Source organism: Mesoplodon bidens, assembly GCF_964165515.1.
Source record: "Mesoplodon bidens genome assembly, chromosome: 1".
NCBI classification, from domain to species: domain Eukaryota; kingdom Metazoa; phylum Chordata; class Mammalia; order Artiodactyla; family Ziphiidae; genus Mesoplodon; species Mesoplodon bidens.
In genome coordinates, this window is record NC_138176.1 from 169,117,369 (window position 1) to 169,138,762 (window position 21,394).

The following is a 21,394-nucleotide window of genomic DNA, read 5'->3' on the forward strand; positions in this document are numbered from 1 at the left end:
CCCTGTCTTGTTCCTGATCTTAGAGGAAATGCTTTCAGTTTTTCACCATTGAGAATGATGTTTGCTGTGGGTTTGTCGTATATGGCCTTTATTATGTTGAGGTAGGTTCCCTCTATACCCACTTTCTGGAAAGTTCTTATCATATATGGGTGTTGAATTTTGTCAAAAGCGTTTTCTGCATCTATTGAGACAATCATATGGTTTTTCTTCTTCAATTTGTTAATATGGTGTATTGCATTGATTGATTTGCATATATTGAATAATCCTTGCATCCCTGGGATAAATCCCACTTGATCATGGTGTAGGATCCTTTTAATGTGTTGTTGGATTCCGTTTGCTAGTATTTTGTTGAGGATTTTTGCATCTATATTCATCAGTGATATTAGTCTGTAATTTTCTTTTTTTGTAGTATCTTTGTCTGGTTTTGGTATCAGGGTGATGGTGGCCTCATAGAATGAGTTTGGGAGTGTTCCTTCCTCTGCAATTTTTTGGAAGAGTTTGAGAAGGATGGATGTTAGCTCTTCTCTAAATGTGTGATAGAATTCACCTGTGAAGCCATCTGGTCCTGGACTTTAGTTTGTTGGAAGATTTTTTTTTTTTTTTTTTTTTTTGTGGTATGTGGGCCTCTCACTGTTGTGGCCTCTCCCGTTGCGGAGCACAGGCTCCGGATGTGCAGGCTCAGTGGCCATGGTTCACGGGCCCAGCCGCTCCGTGACATGTGGGATCTTCCCGGACCAGGGCACGAACCCGTGTCCCCTGCATTGGCAGGCGGACTCACAACCACTGCGCCACCAGGGAAGCCCTGTTGGAAGATTTTTAATCACAGTTTCAGTTTCATTACTTGTGATTGGTCTGTTCATATTTTCTATTTCTTCCTGGTTCAGTCTTGGAAGGTTATACCTTTCTAAGAATTTGTCTATTTCTTCCAGCTTGTCCATATTATTGGCATAGAGTTGCTTGTAGTAGTCTCTTAGGATGCTGTATATTTCTGTGGTGTCCGTTGTAACTTCTCTTTTTTCATTTCTAATTTTATTGATTTGAGTCCTCTCCCTCTTTTTCTTGATGAGTGTGGCTAATGGTTTATCAATTTTGTTTATATTCTCAAAGAACCAATTTTAGTTTTATTGACCTGTGCTATTGTTTTCTTTGTTTCTATTTCATTTCCTTCTGTTCTGATCTTTATGATTTCTTTTCCTTCTGCTAAGTTTGGGTTTTGTTTGTTCTTCTTTCTCTAGTTCCTTTAGGTGTAAGATTAGATTGTTTTTATGAGATTTTTCTTGTTTCTTGAGGTAGGTTTGTATAGATATAAACTTCCCTCTTAGAACTGCTTTTGCTGCATCCTGTAGGTTTTGGATTGTCATGTTTTCATTATCATTTGTCTCTGGGTATTTTTTGATTTCCTCTTTGATTTCTTCAGTGATCTCTTGGTTATTTAGTAATGTATTGTTTAGCCTCCATGTGTTTGTGTTTTTTATGTTTTTTTCCCTGTAATTGATTTCTAATCTCATAGTGTTGTGGTCAGAAAAGATACTTGATATGATTTCAATTTTCTTAAATTTACTGAGGCTTGATTTGTGACTCAAGATGTGATCTATCCTGGAGAATGTTCCATGCGCACTTGAGAAGAAAGTGTAATCTGCTGTTTTTGGATGGAATGTCCTATAAATATCAGTTAAATCTATCTGGTCTATTGTGTCGTTCAAAGCTTCTGTTTCCTTATTTATTTTCTGTTTGGATGATCTGTCCATTGGTTTAAGTGAGGTGTTAAAGTCTCCCACTGTTATTGTGTTACTGTCGATTTCCTCTTTTATAGCTGTTAGCAGTTGTCTTATGTATTGAGGTGCTCCTATGTTGGGTGCATATATATTTATAATTGTTATATCTTCTTCTTGGATTGATCCCTTGATCATTATGTAGTGTCCTTCCTTGTCTCTTGTAACATTCTTTATTTTAAGGTCTATTTTATCTTATATGACTATTGCTACTCCAGCTTTCTTTTGATTTCCATTTGCATGGAATATCTTTTTCCATCCCCTCACTTTCAGACTGAATGTGTCCCTAGGTCTGAAGTGGGCCTCTTGTAGACAGCATATAGATGGGTCTTGTTTTTGTATCTATTCAGCCAGCCTGTGTCTTTTGGTTGGAGCATTTAATCCATTCACGTTTAAGATAATTTTCCATATGTATGTTTCTATTACCATTTTCCTAATTGTTTTGGGTTTGTTTTTGTAGGTCCTTTTCTTCTCTTGTGATTCCCATTTAGAGAAATTCCTTTAGCATTTGTTGTAGAGCTGGTTTGGTGGTGCTGAATTCTCTTAGCTTTTGCTTGTCTGTAAAGCTTTTGATTTCTCCATCGAATCTGAATGAGATCCTTGCCGGGTAGAGTAATCTTGGTTGTAGGTTCTTCCCTTTCATCACTTTAAGTATATCATTCCACTCCCTTCTGGCTTGTAGAGTTTCTGCTGAGAAATCAGCTGTTAACCTTATGGGAGTTCCCTTGTATGTTATTTGTCATTTTTCCCTCGCTGCTTTTAGTAATATTTCTTCGTCTTTAATTTTTTTCAATTTGATTACTATGTGTCTCGGCGTGTTTCTCCTTGGGTTTATCCTATATGGGACTCTCTGTGCTTCCTGGACTTGGTTGGCTACATCCTTTCCCATGTTAGGGAAGTTTTTGACTATAATCTCTTCAAATATTTTCTCGGGTCCTTTCTCTCTCTCCTCCTTCTGGGACCCCTGTAATGCGAATGTTGTTGCATTTAATGTTGTCCCAGAGGTCTCTTAGGCTGTCTTAATTTCTTTTCATTCTTTTTTCTTTATTCTGTTCCATGGCAGTGAATTCCACCATTCTGTCTTCTAGGTCACTTATCCATTTTTCTGCCCCAGTTATTCTGCTCTTGATTCCTTCTAGTGTATTTTTCATTTCAGTTATTGTATTGTTCATCTCTGTTTGTTTGTTCTTTAATTCTTCTAGGTCTTTGTTAAACATTTCTTGTATCTTCTCGATCTTTGCCTACATTTTTTTCCTGAGGTCCTGGATCATCTTCACTATCATTATTCTGAATTCTTTTTCTGGAAGGTTGCCTATTTCCACTTCATTTAGTTGTTTTTCTGTGGTGTTATCTTGTTCCTTCATCTTGTACATAGCCCTCTGCCTTTTCATCTTGTCTATCTTTCTGTGAATGTGGTTTTTGTTCCACAGGCTGCAGGATTGTAGTTCTTGCTTCTACTGTCTGCCCTCTAATGTTAGTTTTTTTCTTTTTTGTTTTGTTTTTTTTTTTTTGGCTGTGTTGGGTCTTCAGTGCTGTGTGCGGGCTTTCTCTAGTTGTGGCATGCAGGGCCTACCCTTCGTTGTGGTGCGTGAGCTTCTCATTGCGGTGGCTTCTCTTGTTGCTGAGCACGGGCTCTGTGCATGCGGGCTTCAGTAGTTGCAACGAGCGGGCCCTAGAGTGCGCGGGCTTCAGTAGTTGTGGCTTGCAGGCTCTAGAGCGCAGGCTCAGTAGTTGTGGCACACGGGCTTAGTTGTTCTGCAGCTGGGATCTGCCCAGCCCAGAGATTGAACCCCGTGTCCCCTGTATTGGCAGGTGGATTCTCAACCAGTGGATCACCAGGGAAGTCCCTCTTTGTTTTTGTTTTTTTTTTTTTTTTGGCGGTATGTGGGCCTCTCACTGTTGTGGCCTCTCCCACTGTGGAGCACAGGCTCCAGACGTGCAGACTCAGCAGCCATGGCTCATGGGCCGAGCTGCTCCGCAGCATGTGGGATCTTCCCGGACCGGGGCACGAACCCATGTCCCCTGCATCGGCAGGCGGACTCTCAACCACTGCGCCACTAGGGAAGCCCTCCTCTTTGTTTTGATTAGTATTTATTTATAACTTTCTGTCAGAGTGTAGTAGAAACAATCTCATTCAATACAGATTCCGGCAGGGTTTTATGATGTTTATTTTTTTTCAGGAGTTCATTTTTTTACAGCAAAATTGTGAGGATGGTACAGAGATGTCCCATGTACTCCCTGCCCCCACACATGCATATTCCCTCACCAGAATGGCATGTTTGTTAAAATTGATGAATCTACATTGATGGATCGTAATTGCCCAAAGTCCGTAGTTTAACATTACCCCTTTACTCTTGGTGTTGTAAATTCTATGAATTTGAACTAATGTAAAATGACACGTATTCATCGTTATGATATTGTACAATATTTTCACTGCCCTAAAATTCCTCTATGCTCCATCTGTTCATCTGCCTTCCTTCCATCAACCACTGATCTTTTTACTCTCTTCATAGTTTTATTTCTTCCAGAGTGTCATATAGTTGGAATCATGCAGTGTATAGTAGCCTTTTCAGATTGACTTCTTTCACTTAGTAATACACATTTGTTTCCTCCATGTTTTTTTTTAATGGCTTGTTAGCTCATTTCTTTTTAGCATTGAATAATATTCTGTTGTCTAGATGTATCACAGTGTATCCATTCACCTACTAAAGGAAATCTTGGTTGCTTCCAAGTTTGGGCTATTATAAATAAAGCTGCTATAAATATACATGTGCAGGGTTTTGTGGGGACATAAATTTTCAACTCCATTGGGTAAATACTAAGGAGCATGATTGCTGGATCATATCATAAGAGTATGTTTAATTTTTTAAGAAATGCCAAACTGTCTTCCAAAGTGGCTGTACCATTTGGTGATCCCACCAGCAATGAATGAGAGTTTATGTTAATTTTTAAATCTTGTTTTTCATTTAAATTTACAAGTAAGGAATATGTTCACTTTAAGTTTCTTGACATATAACACTATCATTAGATATTTTAAATTAAGTTGTTAAATTTGTTTAATTGTTCATTTGATACGCAAAAACTAGCTATCTTATTTCAATTTTTTGTGTCCTTGAATACCAATGAGTGAGTTTTTGTTTTTGTTTTTTGGGGGTTTAGTTAACTATAGTTCCTCTTTGTGGCTTTCTGGGTTCTTAATCCACTTATCTACTAACATCTTAGTAGTTTTCTTACTGATTTGTAGGAGTTCCTTAAATGAGCTCTGTTTTCTTTAGTTTCCTAGTTTGTAGTTAATTTTTTAAAAACATACATAAACCTAAATTATTTTGTGTATTTAATTCTATCTGGCTTTTGATAGGTTGTCTTATCATTTTTAAGTTAAAAAATTCTTCTCTCCTTTCAGAGATCCAGTAACTTTTCCTTTTGTTGTTTTTTTTTGTTGTTGATTATAACTCTTTTTTCCATCTAGAATAAAGCAGTTTTCAAGCTTCTTTTTTGTAATTTCTGTAGGCTAATGGCTCTTGATTCATTGTGAGGTTTAAGGATGATAAAAGATGACAGAAACTTTAGGGACAATATATATTTTAGCAGTGAAAAAAATGGTAAGCTCTTATCTGACAAATGTAAACTTTCTCATCAGAATTGAATGTTTAGACAACATTTCTGATTAGCCTTCTGCTAGTACAGCAAAAGCATTTGTATTTGCTGGAAATAACATTTATTTATGAAGAAATTATGGCAGAAATCTGTTTAAACAGTGAGAAAATTCTAGACTGTTCAGACAGCCCAGGATTTTGAAAAAGTCTTGTGCTTTGGCAGGAACCCAGGAGAGGAAGTGTCTGCATCTGCTGCATGCTAGAAGCCTTCCCAAAGAGTTACTGTAAAGCAGCCAAGAGAACAGTGTATTTCACTACTGTGTGGTTCTGGAAGTAACTGGAAGTTTGCAGACTTGAGGGAGGAGACTTAGGAGTACTTCCAGGATGTCAGTGTCAGTTTCTGTGGTGACCTATTTTTTTTTTTTTTTTTTTTGCGATACACAGGCCTCTCACTGTTGTGGCCTCTCTGTTGCGGAGCACAGGCTCCGGATGCGCAGGCTCAGCGGCCATGGCTCACGGGCCCAGCCGCTCCACGGCATGTGGGATCCTCCCGGACTGGGGCACGAACCCATGTCCCCTGCATCGGCAGGTGGGTTCCCAACTACTGCACCACCATGGAAGCCCGACCTATTTTTATTGATTCAAGTTAAGGGAAAGTGTTTTGTGTGTGTATGTGTGTAATAGGGAGTTTTCCAATGTGGACTTGAACCTGTTGCTTTAGGAGAAGTCACTTGGGAAGAGTCAGAGGTGCCTGTACAAAAGAGGAATAGGGTGACAAGTCAGAATAACCAATGGATGTCTGTTATTGGGGCAAATGGTACTGCACTTGTAATTTATTTTCCTGTAAGGTAGTAAAGGAGAAGGACTTAAAGTCCATGTATGTTGTGGAGAAGGAGCAAGAGAAGAGTGCTAACAGGGCCTTTGGGAAAGCAGCGTAAAAATCTTTCTACTGGTTGATAATCTGCATCTGCCATGAAGAATCCATTCCAGAAAAGACAGCACTACGGGGGACAAAGCAAAAAAGACAGAAGGGCTTTGCTGCCAGGTTTTAGAAAAAAATGCCACAACTTTGTACTGGGCTAAGGATTTTTTTCATAGAACACAGTAGATAAGAGAAAAAGCTCAGCATTGGGCCCTTTGAGAGGAATTGCTAGCTTAAATCGACAGGGTTGGTTGGTATTCTTTTTTTTTAATTCTGTACAACTTTAAAAAAATAAAACAGCTTTATTGAGATATAATTCATATACCACACTGTTCACCCATGTTCATGCTTGCGTAGTTTTTAGTACTTTCACAGTGTTCTTCAACAGTTGATCACCACCGTATATTTTAGAACGTTTTCATCACCCCAATATCTGCAACTTTTAATTGAACTTATTTTAAAATTTAAGGCCACTGTAGGGAAAAGATGGAACAAGTTAGCAATTTAGAGGATTAATCAAAAGCTCTGAAACCTTTTTTCCCTTTAAGCATATTCTAACGTTTTATTTTATTTTATTTTAAATTTATTTATTTATTTTTGGCTGAGTTGGGTCTTTGTTGCTGTGCGCAAGCTTTCTCTTGTTGTGGCGAGCGGGGGCTACTCTTCGTTGCAGTGTGTGGGCTTCTCACTGCGGTGGCTTCTCTTGTTGCGGAGCATGGGCTCTAGGCGTGTGAGCTTCAGTAGTTGTGGCTCATGAGCTCTAGAGCACAGGCTCAGTAGTTGTGGTGCACGGGCTTAGTTGCTCTGCGGCATGTGGGATCTTCCCGGACCAGGGCTCAAACCCATGTCCCCTGCATTGGCAGGCGGATTCTTAACCACTGCGCCACCAGGGAAGTTCTCCTTTTTTAAAATAATGGCCATATTTCTCTTGTAGGTGTGCGATCCTGTAAAAGTAAGCCTCTGAAGATGATCTGGTGTATTTTAGTTGTAGGGTTTCTACTTCCCCAGTCTTTGGCTGATCCAGGCTTTTTTACTTCAATTGGTAAGTCTTAATTATTTTTTGTTGTTTTTGCATTTAAAAATTTCCATTTTTTAGTGTTTTTTTAGATCAGTAAAAACAAATACATTGTGTTCCCAGAGACTGAAACATTACTTCAGTCCCTGCCCCTCTAAAAGTCTCTCTTGTTTTTAAATTCAAATTTTTTCTTTAAATTATTTTCTCTGATTACAAAAGGAATACATTTTCAGATTAGAAATTTATGAAAATTTAGAAAAGCATACCAAAGAAAATTCTCTGGTAATGATTCTACCCAGCAAATCATTTAATGTATATACTTAGTCTTTTATGTTTTCCTATATGCATACTTCATATGTCTTAAAAGAGAAGTTTTCTGTCATCCTGTTGACCAGTTCTACCCTCACATGATCGTGGAGCTAAATAAAACACAAACAAGTATTATAGTTATGAAACCTAATTTGGGGATGTAAAATGATGAGTTCTGTTTTCTCCTTATGAATAACTAAATACGGATATTTGAATTGAAGTTGAGAAGTATACTTTTTGTTAGTGTGGTCTTTGTTTATTGAATAAAAATTTAGTTCTAAGTAATCTCAAAACCACAAAAAGGTGAGAGGGGAGGTAGGGAAGAAGAAACATTGATCCTTGGAAAGTAAGGTTTTGAAATTAAAAAATAAATTTTTAGATGAAAGACAATTTGTCGATATGGTCCAAGCTTGCAGAATTAAGTAGCTTGAAAATTTGAATTGGAACACATGATTAGAAGAGTTTTTGGCTTTATTTTTATTTATCTGGTTTTAAAAAAAGGAAAAAAAGAAAAAAAATGATGTTCTCTCCAACATATCTGATTCATGCCAGGTAAGTCCTCTCAGAATGAAGCGTTCTCAATCATTCTTAAATTATTCGAAAATACTTGTTTTGACCAGTATGGGTATTTGATTACTTTCTTCCCTTTTTCTCCTTCTAGGTCAGATGACTGATTTGATCCGTACTGAAAAAGATCTGGTGACTTCCCTGAAAGACTATATTAAGGCAGAAGAGGACAAATTAGAACAAATAAAAAAGTAAGCAAAGTGTTTACTTATTATGACTCTGATTCCACCTTCATGTTTTCTTCGTAGAGCTAAAACATTCTTTGAGTGAAAATGAAAGCCCTCTGTCAGTCTTAAAAGGCCAGTTGAGATGGCTAAAGTAGGAGCACAGAAAACAGAAGTTTGGCCCAGGCTAAGACTTCACTTGAAGAATATGGATTGAGATAAGAATATAAATGGGTATGGGTCATTGACTGACAATTTTTTTCAATGGTTGTTAATATCTTCTATCCTCTTCTAACCTCCCTAATCAAGCCACCTTCTGGAGCAATTTTGCACTGCTATTTATCCTTCAGTCCTATGGTTCCATTCTAGAGATTACAGTGATAAGTATCGTATTATTTAATTGATATAGTTTTTCCTTAAATGCTAATTTATTTATTTAAATTGATTGATTGATTGATTGATTGATGGCTGCACTGGGTCTTTGTTGCTGTGTGCGGGCTTTCTCTTGTAGCGGGGAGTGGGAACTACTGTTCGTTGCATGCGTGGGCTTCTCATTGCAGTGGCTTCTCTTGTTGCAGAGCACAGGCTCTAGGCGTGTGGGCTTCAGTAGCTGTGGCACGTGGGCTCAGTAGTTGTGGCTTGCGGGCTCTAGAGTGCAGGCTCAGTAGTTGTGGTGCACGGGCTTAGTTGCTCTGCGGCATGTGGAAATCTTCCCAGACCAGGGCTCGAACCCATGTACCCTGCTTTGGCAGGCGGATTCTTAACCAATGTGCCACCAGGGAAGTCCCCTAATTTATTTTTAATTGACTCAGGTTCATATTTAATTCTGACTTGAGAGTTCCTAGCCTTTGTTTAGTGAGTAGTTAAGTATTCAGTTTTTTTGTTTTAAAATACAGTTTCTAGATACTGAATATAAAATTAAGCTGTAAGTTTGATTTAAATGAACATGTAACTGAAATTGGATTGGGCTGATTACTTTGTAATAATCAATTGTTTGGCTTTAAGGACCTGTAGGGAAATGAATTTTTAGATTCTTACTAGAGGGATCCAATCACAACTTTTACTAAGATAGGTTATGTTTACAGTAACCATTTGGGAGAAACAAAACTAAAACAAAAGGTCTTGTAGTTATATTTTGATGTTGCCAAGTTAGATTTTATCTGTAAGAGAATCTTGCTTTTTAAAAATCCTTTGTAATTTTACTTTTAAAAGGATTTTAAGTATAGTTTTAACTCAAAGCCCTCTAATCTTTTTTGAGTGCTTTACTAGTTTTCTTCCTCATTGAATGTGTATATACTTTATGTAGATTGCACTTATGTCTTACATTTTTAGATGGGCAGAGAAGTTAGATCAGTTAACCAGCACAGCAACAAAAGATCCAGAAGGATTTGTTGGACACCCTGTAAATGCATTTAAGTTAATGAAACGTCTGAACACTGAGTGGAGTGAGTTGGAGAATCTGGTCCTTAAGGATATGTCGGATGGTAAGTCAGATGGTAAGACTAATGAGCCAAAAAAAAAGTAAGGCTTTTTTGCTACCACCTGTAGACATGCCAGAAGAAGTGATAAATTCAGTTCCCAGAACATCAGGGTTCAGCCTTGTAACTGAATTATTGCTGAGATCTGTTTTTGACTAGAGTTAATTTAGTCTACATCCTGAATTCTTGATTTTAAAAAAAAGATGAATAAAAACTGGAAATAAAGAAAGATAAAACTTTATTGTTAAAATGTAATTTCTGCTCTTCATTTAACATGATCCTTTTTGCTTTGAAATCTAAAAAAGTGAATCAATTATTTGGCATACAGCTTCATCTCTGAGGGTAATTGTTTTCATTTTAGGATTACCTTCAGATTTAAAAAATTTTTATGGGTAAGTCTTTATCTTCTAATTAATTTTTAATGTACTGGGAGTGATACTAATAAGGAAAAATGTTAGCTGTGTTTTACATAGTACTTTGAAGCTTAGGATTGTTTTGCTTAACATAGACAATAAATTTAAAAATTGAGGCTGCAAACAGTAATAATGAATGTCTTTCTAATTGAAACAATAAAATTGTAGTTGGAGTACTGAGATATTTTAGATATTTTAGTAACAGACATGGAAAACTAAGGCAGTAATGAAGTAGAGGTATTATGCTTTAGTACGTAGTGTTTATTTGTTGAATGATTGAAGGTGGCAAAAAAAAGAGAGACAGAGAACTGAGCCAACTGTGTAGATAAAGCACTCCAAGGGTGCTTTCAAGTATTTGTGAGCAGTAAACTATTATGCATAGGACAGGAAACCTTGAAAAGAAAAATTAAGGCAAGCACTTGTGAATACTTCTTTGAGATGAGAAGGAAATAGTACCTGTGCTTACTTGTCATATAACACCATGAGAACATTTTTAAGGTCATATATGTATGCGTTTGTATCCATATATACATATGCACACATTTATTTATTTATTTATTTATTTTTTAAAAATCTCAAGTATGAACTAAGTTTTTTTATAAAGTAAACCTTAAGACTTAGGTGTTTCAATCTGTGGCAGTCATCCCATAATGCTATAGTAGATATACATTTTTCTTTTTATTAGAGAGGATTTAAGTAACTTCATAGATTTTGTTTTGGGGCATAAAAACATTCCAGTCTTCTGTAAAACTTGCTTGTAAAATTCCATGTGGATATTGTGACTAGGAGTTGGTCTTAAAACTAATGCTTAATATGGACTTAGGCCTCTTCCAGCTAGTTGTCCATTTGTCCATTTCAATTAACATAAAAATGCCTGGCCTTTTGATGATCAAAGTACGCATAGTTGATTATAAGTAAATGAGAATGGAGGGAAGTTTCGTACCTAACTTTGATTTGCAAATGATGACACATGTTATTAAAATTTTAAATCACTTTTTGTTTTTGTTGTATTGATTTCTTAAGGAGTATTTAGCATCTCTTCTCCTTAGGAGTTACATAGTTATCAGTAATTAGTTTCTTAGTTTTATTTTTGCTGTATTTTATGTAAAACCTTTTAAAATTAATATTAGGATTTATAGAGTGCAAACCTTGATTGATTAACACTATATTTAATAATTAAACAGACCTAAATATATTTTAATAAACGAGCTTACCTGATACTCTTAAATATATAATAAATGTCTCTTCCTTCTCCTTAAAGAATTCCACCAAACTTTATATATTTACACATTTATGTGATATGTGGCACATGGAAGAAGAAAACATAACTTTGAGCATACATTTTACTTACTGTTATCTGAAAGTATAATTGGTTGCCAATGAACATCGTTTTCAAATCTTTAAATGTTCACTTTTCAAGCTTAGTGGAGGCTGTGTTGTGTAATTAAAAACTCTATTATGTTAGTTGATCTTTACCTATTAATACAGATATAATTTATGCAATGACCTCAGATTACTTAAGCAACATTAAAAATGGTTTGGGAAGATGAACAACTTAGAGGTATGTCAAGTCTCGTTCAGTGTATTTAATTTTTTCTTGTTACACATGGTATGGTGGAAAATTGTAATAAAATAGATTTTGAAAAATCCTTTTAAGACTCTGTATTGGAAATTGGAAGTCTGTGAGGTTCTAAAGTCTTTTTTCTTCCAATTTTATTGAGACATAATTGACATACAGTACTGTATAAAGTGTACAGCACAATGATTTCACTTACACACATCATGGAATGATTATCACAGTAAATTTAGTGATCATCCATCACCTCATATAGATACAAAATTAAAAAAATAGAAAAAAATGCTTTTCCTTGTGATGAGAACTCTTAGGATGTACTCTCTTAACGACCTTCATATATAACATACAGCAGTGTTAATTATTTTTATTGTGTTGTACATTACATCCCTAGTACTTACTTATCTTATAACTGGAACTTTGTACCTTTTGACAGCCTTCCTCCAGTTACCCTGCACACCCACTTCCTGCCTCTGATAACCATAAATACGATATCTTTTTGTATGAGTTTGTTTTTGAAATATAATTGACCTGCAACACTATGTTAGTTCCTGTTATACAAAATATTGATCCTATATTTCTATATATTTCAAAATGATCACCGTGATAAGTCTAGTTCTGATATGTCATCACTATACAAAGATATTACATAGTTATTGACTATATTTCCCACACTGTACATTTCATACCCGTGTCTAGACTCTTTTCTTTTTCCCCCTATTTTAAGGTTTTATCTCTAACCTAACCATTCAGAGACAATACTTCCCTAATGATGAAGATCAGGTTGGGGCAGCCAAAGCTCTGTTGCGTCTCCAGGATACCTACAATTTGGATACAGATACCATCTCAAAGGGTAATCTTCCAGGTAAGAATTATTGTGGTCTATAAAAATCCTATCACCTGGTTTCTCCGTTCAGTCCATTAGGACAATGTTAATATAAAAAGACTTCCGTATTTTAAGATTTTTAACTTCAGTTTGTTTCACAGCCTTTGAGGACAAAACAACCCTTTGTCTAGGACTGAATAGTTGTGGATAAGCTGCTAGCTTGTTACTGTGAAAGCTTATAATTATAGGGACTAACTTAAGTAGGCAATTTTAGCATGTAAGAAAAAGAAACAACCAGTTTTCCAAATGTCTTTCTTTTTTTTTTTTTTTTTTTTTTTCGTGGTATGCGGGCCTCTCACTGTTGTGGCCTCTCCCGTTGCGGAGCACAGGCTCCGGACGCGCAGGCCCAGCGGCCATGGCTCACGGGCCCAGCCACTCCACGGCAGTGGGATCCTCCCGGACTGGGGCAGGAACCCATGTCCCCTGCATCGGCAGGCAGACTCTCAACCACTGCGCCACCAGGGAAGCCCTAAATGTCTTTCTTTAGAATACCCAGTATTTGTGTGTTAAGTTATAAGGAAATTGATAATCAAAGTTTATATATTCAATAATTTAAAACCAAGACATGTTGAGTATGTACTGATTTTTAGTGTTCTACAGTGTGAAGCATCCTACTTTCTGACCTATTTTTGGCAAAACCCTCTTTTTTAAAGTTACAGCTGATTTCATGGTAATTTGCTTAAATTTATTTTTATTGTGAAAAAAACATAAAACAAAATTTACCATCTTAACCAATTTTAAATGTGCAGTTTATGGTATTAAGTACATTTACATTATTATGCAACCATCATTACCATCCATCTGCATAGCTCTTTGCATCTTGTGAAACTGAAGTGCTATACTTGTTAAACAATAACTCCCCAGTTCCCACTTACTCAGCCCCCGGCAACCATCATTCTACTTTCTGTCTCTATGACTTTGACTACTCTTAAGTACCTCATATAAGTAGAATCATACAGCGTTTGTCTTTTTGTGACTGGCTTATTTCACTTAGTATAATGTCCTCAAGGTCTGTAGTATACATCGGAACTTCCTTCATTTTTAAGGCTGAATAATAATCCATTGTGTATATTACCATATTTTGCTTATCCATTCATCTGTTGATGGACACTTGGGTTCCTTCCACACATCAGCTATTGTGAATAATGCTGCTGTGAACATGGGTGTGCAAATAGCTCTTCAAGACACTGTCTTTCATTCTTTGAGTATATACCCAGAAGTGGAATTGCTGGGTCATATGATAGTTCTGTTTCTAATTTTTGAGGAGCTACCATACTCTTTTCCATAGTAGATATACCATTTTACATTCCCACCAACAGTGCATAAGAGTTCCAGTTTCTCCACATCCTTGCCAACACTTGTTATTTTCTTTTTTTTTCTTTTCTGATAGTAGCCACTCTAGTGGGTGGTATCTCATTGCAGTTTTGCATTTCCCCAATTATCAGTGATATTGAGCATCTTTTCATGTACTTATTAGCAGCCTCCTGTACATATTCTTTGAAGAAATATCTATTCGAGTCCTTTGTCTATTTTTTTTTTTTTGCGGTACGCAGCCCTCTCACTGTTGTGGCCCCTCCCATTGTGGAGCACAGGCTCCAGACATGCAGGCTCAGCGGCCATGGCTCACGGGCCCAGCCGCTCCACGGCATGTGGGATCTTCCCGGACCGGGGCACAAACCCGTGTCCCCTGCATCGGCAGGCGGACTCTCAACCACTGCGCCACCAGGGAAGCCCTGTCTATTTTCTAATTGGGTTATTCATTCTTTATTGTTGAGTTTTAGAGGTTCTCTATATATTCTGGATATTAATTCCTTATGAGATGTATGATTTGCAAATATTTTCTCCTATTCTGTGGGTTGCCTTTTTATTCCTTTGATATTGTGCTTTGTATCCAAATTTTTAAACTTTTACGAAGTCCAATTTGTTTATTTTTTCTTTTGTTGCTTGTGCCTTTAGGGTCATAGACAAGAAATCATTGCCCAATCCAATGTTATAAAGCTTTTGTCCTATGTTTTCTTCTAAGAGTTTCATAGTTTTAGGTCTTATATTTAGGTCCTTGATTTATTTTGGGTTAATTTTTACATGTGGTATTAGGTAAGGGTTCAACTTCATTCTTTTGCATGTGGATATTCGGTTCTCCCAGCACCATTTATTGAAAAGACCATCCTTTCCCCATTGAATGGGCTTGCCATGCTTGTCAAAAATCATTTGACCATATGTACAAAGGTTTATTTCTGCCTCTGTATTCCATTAGTCTGTAAGTCTGTCTTTATGCTGATACATACTATTTGATTATTGTAGCTTTGTAGTAAGTTTTGAAATTAGGAGGTGTGAGTCTTCCAGTTTTGTTCTTCTTTTTTAAGATTGTTTTGGTTATTATGGGTCCCTTGAGATTCCATATGAATTTTAGGATGGGTTTTTCTGTTTCTGTATTTTGATAGAGATTGTGTTGAATCTGTAGATTGCTTTGGGTAGTATTAACATTTTAACAATGTTAAATCTTCCAATCCATGCACATGGGATGTGTTTTCCATTTTTTTATTTATTTTTATTTTTATTTTTTGCTTTATAACAAATTTAATCAGTTATACATATACTCCATTTATTTATGTTGTCTTTCAGCAGTTTTTTTGTAGTTTTCACTGTATGTCTTTCATCTCCTTGGTTAAGTTAATTCCTAAGTATGTTATGCTTAGACTTGTTTTAGTAATTTTCTTTTAGATTATTCATTATTGGTACATAGAAATGCAACTGATTTTTCTGTGTTGTCTTTGCATCCTGCTACTTGGCTGAATTCATTTATTAGTTCTAACAGTTTTTTTGTGGAATCCTTAAGATTTTCTAACCTAAGATAATGTTATCTGCTGGGTATTCCCTCGCGGTCCAGTGCTTAGGACTCCATGCTTTCACTGCCGAGGGTGCAGGTTCAATCCCTGGTTGGGGAACTCAGATCCCGCAAGCCGCGCAGTGTGGCAAAAAAAAAGATAATGTTATCTGTGAACAGAGATCATTTTACTTCTTCCTTTCCAGTTTGGGCACCTTTGAGCTTGTTCTTGCCTAGTTGCCCTGGCTAGAACTTCAAGTACTAAGTTGAATAGAAGTGGTGAAAGTAGGCATCCTTGTTCTTGTTCTTGATCTCAAAGGAAAAGCTTTCAGTCTTTGACCATTGAGTGGGTTTTTCAAATATATCTTTTATTATATTAAGGTAGTTTCCTTCTATTCCTAGTTTGTTGAGTGTTTTTATCATGAAAGAATACTGAATTTTGTCAATTGCTTTTTCTGGATCAATTGAGGTGATCGTATTTTTTTCCTTTATTCCATTAATGTGGTGCATTACATTGATCGATATTCATATGTTGAAACATCCTTGCATTCCAGGAATAAGTTCCACTTGGTCATGGTGTATAATCATTTTAATATTATATTGCTGCTGAATTCTGTTTGCTAGTATTTTGTTGAGGATTTTTACATCAGTGTTCATAAGTGATACTGGTCTGTAGTTTTCTTGTAGTGTCTTTTTCTGGCTTTGGTATAAAGGATAATGCTGGCCTCATAGAATGAGATAGGAAGTGTTCTTTCCTCTCTTTTTGAAAAGTTTGAGAAGGATTGGTATTAGTTCTTCTTTAAATGTTTGGTAGAATTCTCTAGTGAAGCCATTAGGTCCAGGGCTTTTCTTTTGTCAGGAGACTTTTGATTACTGATTGTCTCCTTACTAGCTATAGGTCTATTCAGATTTCCTATTTTTTTCTAAGTCTTGGTAGGTTTTGTGTTTTTAGGAATTTGTCCATTTCATCTAGGTTACTCAATTTGTTGGTGTACAGTTTTTCTTAGAACTCTCTTATAATCCTTTGTATTTCTGTAGAATCAATAGTAGTATCCCCACTTTTATTTCTCATTTTAGTAATTTGAATCTTTTTTTTCCTTAGTCCATGTAGCTAAAGGATTGTCAATTTTGTTGACAAAATTCTTTTCAAAGAACCAACTTTTGTTTTCATTAATTTTCTCTATTGTTTTTCTTTTACTTCTCCTTTAATATTTCCTTTCTTCTGCTAGCTTTGGGTTAAGTTTGTCCTTGTTTTTCTAGCTTTTAGGTTGTTGATTTGAGATCTTCCTTGTTTTTTAATGTAAGTGTTATAACTATAAATTTCTCCCTTAGCTCTGCTTTCATTGTGTCCCATAAGTTTTGGTATGTTGTGTTTTCATTTTCATTTGTCTTTAAGTATTTTCTAATTTTCCCTGTGATTTCTTCTTTGATCCATTAGTTGTTAAAGAGTGTGTTGTTTAATTTCTGCAAAATTTGAAGTTTTCCAGTTTTACTTGTGTTACTAATATCTAACTTCACATGATAATTAGTTTTGCCATCTCTCACTTTTTCTGTGAGTGTGTGGCTTACCCCATTACTATCTTCTTGTCATTATCAACTGGAGAAATAAAATATATTACCTCTATCATCATACTGAAATTGATTTTCTCCTTAAGAAAATATAGTGGGATGAGTTACTTGTTAAGATGTTTTTCTTGCTCATCTTCCTAAATTTGCAGTGAAGTATCAAGTGGAAAAACTAACCATGGTATAATATTAAATAAAATTTCCTTTAAGCTGGGATGTAATTTCATCAAGTTGGACTTCCAAAAAAGTACAAATTTGCAAATTTTATTTTCTGTTTCTACTAATATGGTACATTATAACACTTCTGAAGATCACAGCTTTGTTTTGTTTTGTTTTTTAAATTAATTAATTAATTAATTTGGTTGCACCGGGTCTCAGTTGCGGTAAGCAGCTCCTTAGTTGTGGTATGTGGGCTCCTTAGTTGCAGCTCACAGGCTCCTTAGTTGTGGCTTGCGGGCTCCTTAGTTGTGGCTCGCCAGCTCCTTAGTTGTGGCATGCGAACTCTCAGTTGAAGCATGCATGTGGGATCTAGTTCCCTGACCAGGGATTGAACCTGGGCCCCCTGCATTGGGAACGTGGAGTCTTATCCACTGCGCCACGAGGGAGTCCTGTCTTATGTTTTTTAGTTCACTTCTGGTTTAAAACATCAATTTGTTTAATAGATATTAACTATTTAATGTTTATTTAATATCTACTTAACATAATAACCACCATTATGTTAAGTACTAGGGATGTGATAATGAATAACACTGCTTTTGCCCTTAGGGTACTTATATTATGGTATGGTATGATGAATGCCTAGATGCAGATAACTTAGGATACTGTGGGAGCACATAGGAGAAAACCTAATTCTGGACTTGATAAGAGAGAGGCATAAAGTAAGACTTCCTGGAAGACAGGAAATTTTTTAAAATTGAGATGTAATGGACATGGAATTAGCTAGGAAATAGGGGGAGGGGGGAAATAGTGGGCATGAGAAAAATATTCCAAACAGAACATATATATAGGCCAGAGAGGAGAGAGCATTTTGTATTAGATATCTAACAAGTAGTTTGTTCAAGGGGTGAGTGCATGAACAGTGGGAGGGAGTTGGTTTTGTGAGAGTAGTGAGAGATGAGGCTAGATAGGTAAGCAGAAGCCATCTCCTGATGAACATGTGAAGGAGTTTGAAGTGTTCTGAGTGCAATGAGAAGCTATTGAAAAGTTCTAAACAGGGAGGTTATATGATTTTCATTTTAGAAATATCATTCTGGCTGCAGAATGGATTCAGATCTGGGGGTAGGGACAAAGAAATCAGGGAGGAGGCTGTTGTAAAAATTAAATAAGAGGTGATAGTGGTAGCTTAGGTTATTTCCAGTTTTTTGCAGGACCAAGGTTTCAACAGACATCTTTTTGTCTTCTTGTGTTTATTACACACATAAAAGAGTTTCTCTTGGATATAAGCTTGTCAGACTTTACTAGGTGTGGCCAGATTGTTCTCCAGAGCAGATGTACCAATTAATACTCTCACCAGCAATGTATGGGCGTTCTCATTTCTTCATATCCTTGCCAACACTTGGCTTTGTCAGATTTAAAATTATAGCAGTTGAGGTGTGAAGCGATAGGGATGAGGGTAGGGGGAAGGATGATTTTTTTTTTTAATTGCCCTCCCCCCAAAATCAGAGAAATGCTTATTTCAGTGGATTTATATTGATGCCATGTAACTCCTTGATTAATTTTGTCTGTTTCTTTCTCCTTTTTGGGCCTACCTTTTGAAATGCTTTCTTGATATTTTAATATAAAATCTGATAAGTTGTATGGATTTTAGCATTAATGATGCCTTTACAGTTCATATAGACTGTTCCTTTAGTTTCAGGTTGTTCCTAACCCTGATTTGTTGAGTAGATTTTTAGCTTCCTAAGATATTACACTGTTGGTGGTCGGGGGGGTGAAGTAGAAAAGAATAGCTTTATTGCTTTGCCAGGCAAAGGGGGCTACCACAGCGGGCTAATGCCCTCAAAACTGTGTGTCCCCTACACTTTTCTTTTTGGATAGAAAGTGTCATATATAAAATTTGATTTACTTCAAGTGGAAGTTGAATGTTCTTGGTGATTTGCATCACTGTCTTGGTTAGCTGATAAGGTTAACTACACCAAGCAGTAGATTCTCTGCACATCTCTGGAGTGCACTCAGCTATGAGTGTACCATAGTGCCTCGGATGCAAGACGTCAACGTCCCAAGTGTGTGCATTTTAAACATATTTGTCCCTTACAAATCAAGTTTTTGTCCACTAAATGTTCCTATAAAGTGTAAGAATTTTTAAATTAAATCTCCCAGTTTATGAATGAGCCACAAAAAATGTATTTCTAAGTAAATTTTTGTATACTGTCATATAATATTATAGTTTATATTGTGATAATAAATTAAAAGGACTCTTTTTGGTGTTAGTTTTATTTATTTATTTATTTATTTATTTTTTTGCGGCACGTGGGCCTCTCACTGTTGTGGCCTCTCTCGTTGCGGAGCACAGGCTCCGGACGCGCAGGCTCAGCGGCCATGGCTCACGGGCCCCGCCGCTCTGCGGCATGTGGGATCTTCCCGGACCGGGGCACGAACCCGTGTCCCCTGCATCGGCAGGCGGACTCTCAACCACTGCACCACCAGGGAAGCCCTGGTGTTAGTTTTAACTGTAAATTTGGGTTACTACATTCGGTTTGACGTGCTAACATCAGTCATCTGTGCCACTTCCTTTGAACCAAAGGAATTTGCAGCTTATTCTTTTTTCTCATCAAATTCTAACTATTTGTGCTTTGCATGAAAGTTTTTTATAGTCTTTTTCTGCCAACATCACTTTCCTTATCTCATATTCTTTGTCTTCTTGTCCATTTACTTTTTCTTCTCATGTTCTCTATTTTGGAAGCAGCCTTTCCTTTCAAATGCTACATCACTTCATTTTCATTTTCTTCTTTAATACAATTCCTAGGCATTTTGCCTTTGATAATTGTGAATAGATCAATTGGTAAGATAACCAGAGATACTTTAACTACCAAGGCAGAATAGCTAAAGATACTCTACTATCCCCATTGTGCTTTCAAATAATGTTGCCAGGATATCAGGTCATGTAAAAAATATTTCTGGTGCTCTCTACAGGTATTAATGGTATACTCTCCTCTTGTGTCTTTTGCATGTCCCTGAGAAAAAACATTCTTAATTACTGCTTTGTAAGCTCATCTTAGTACTGTATTCCAGTTCTTATAACTGAAAAATAATAGGAGAGTCAAAATTCAGTATGTTTCTTTTGTTTCTGAAATTGTGTCATGTTAAACTATTAATAAGTTAGTTTCTTGGTATCCTTTTCTAGATTAGAGTGTGGAGTAGAGAGTTAGTAACTGTCAAAATATGGATCTTCATCTTCATTTTAGTAGTACACTGATAATCAGTTACTATCCATAAGTGACTAACAGGAGGCAAAAAAAAAAATAGTGAATGGAGGTAGTTGTATGATTTGAATATTTAATTGTATTGGTCCATGTGATCCTCCAGTGCATACATCTCCATGCTAGGACTGTGCTTGGTACTAGAATGTAACAGGTCATATCCTCAGACCAGGGCATGCTATGCCCTAGACAGTGAATGTCTGATCACTAGCAAAATGTGCCCATGATTTTATTTCCTCTTAATTTATTTCTCATGAACTCCTTTTCTGCTAGCATTAAAAAAAAATGTTGACACCATTGGATAGGTTATAGCTAAGTCTGGTTTTAGCCAGTTTACTGCCTTGTTGAAGTATAGACAATCAAAAGTTATTAAGGAAAACACCATTGTATTCCTTTTTCTACCAGTTTCCTTCGTGATGTTATCAGACATATCAGACATACGTTTCTTTTGGTTAAATACCTAGAAGTGAATTCTCTGGGTTGCATGGTAGGTATATATTTAATTTTTAAGAAACCACCAAGGGGCTTCCCTGGTGGCGCAGTGGTTGAGAGTCCGCCTGCCGATGCAGGGGACACTGGTTCGTGCCCCGGTCTGGGAAGATCCCACATGCCACGGAGCGGCTGGGCCCGTGAGCCTGCGCGTCCGGAGCCTGTGCTCCACAACAGGAGAGGCCACAACAGTGAGAGGCCCGCATACAGCAAAAAAAAAAAAAAAAAATTACATCTATAGGGCCTCCCTGGTGGCGCAGTGGTTGAGAGTCCGCCTGCCGATGCAGGGGATACGGGTTCGTGCCCCGGTCTGGGAGGATCCCATATGCCGCGGAGCGGCTGGGCCCGTGAGCCATGGCCGTTGGGCCTGCGCGTCCGGAGCCTGTGCTCCGCAGCGGGAGAGG

General features: G+C 36.8%; 1 protein-coding gene across 3 annotated transcripts in view; it reads left to right on the forward strand.

The window, feature by feature from the left end:
• Positions 1-21,394, forward strand: part of P4HA1 (prolyl 4-hydroxylase subunit alpha 1) — an 89,754-nt gene that overhangs the window by 24,639 nt on the left and 43,721 nt on the right. For all 3 annotated transcript variants that reach the window (XM_081248483.1, XM_081248482.1, XM_081248484.1), the window contains exons 2-5: positions 7,225-7,332; positions 8,276-8,372; positions 9,678-9,829; positions 12,537-12,674. In XM_081248483.1, the coding sequence (XP_081104609.1) occupies positions 7,257-7,332; positions 8,276-8,372; positions 9,678-9,829; positions 12,537-12,674 (463 nt within the window). In that variant the 5' untranslated portion in view covers positions 7,225-7,256. The remainder of the gene's footprint in view (positions 1-7,224; positions 7,333-8,275; positions 8,373-9,677; positions 9,830-12,536; positions 12,675-21,394) is intronic.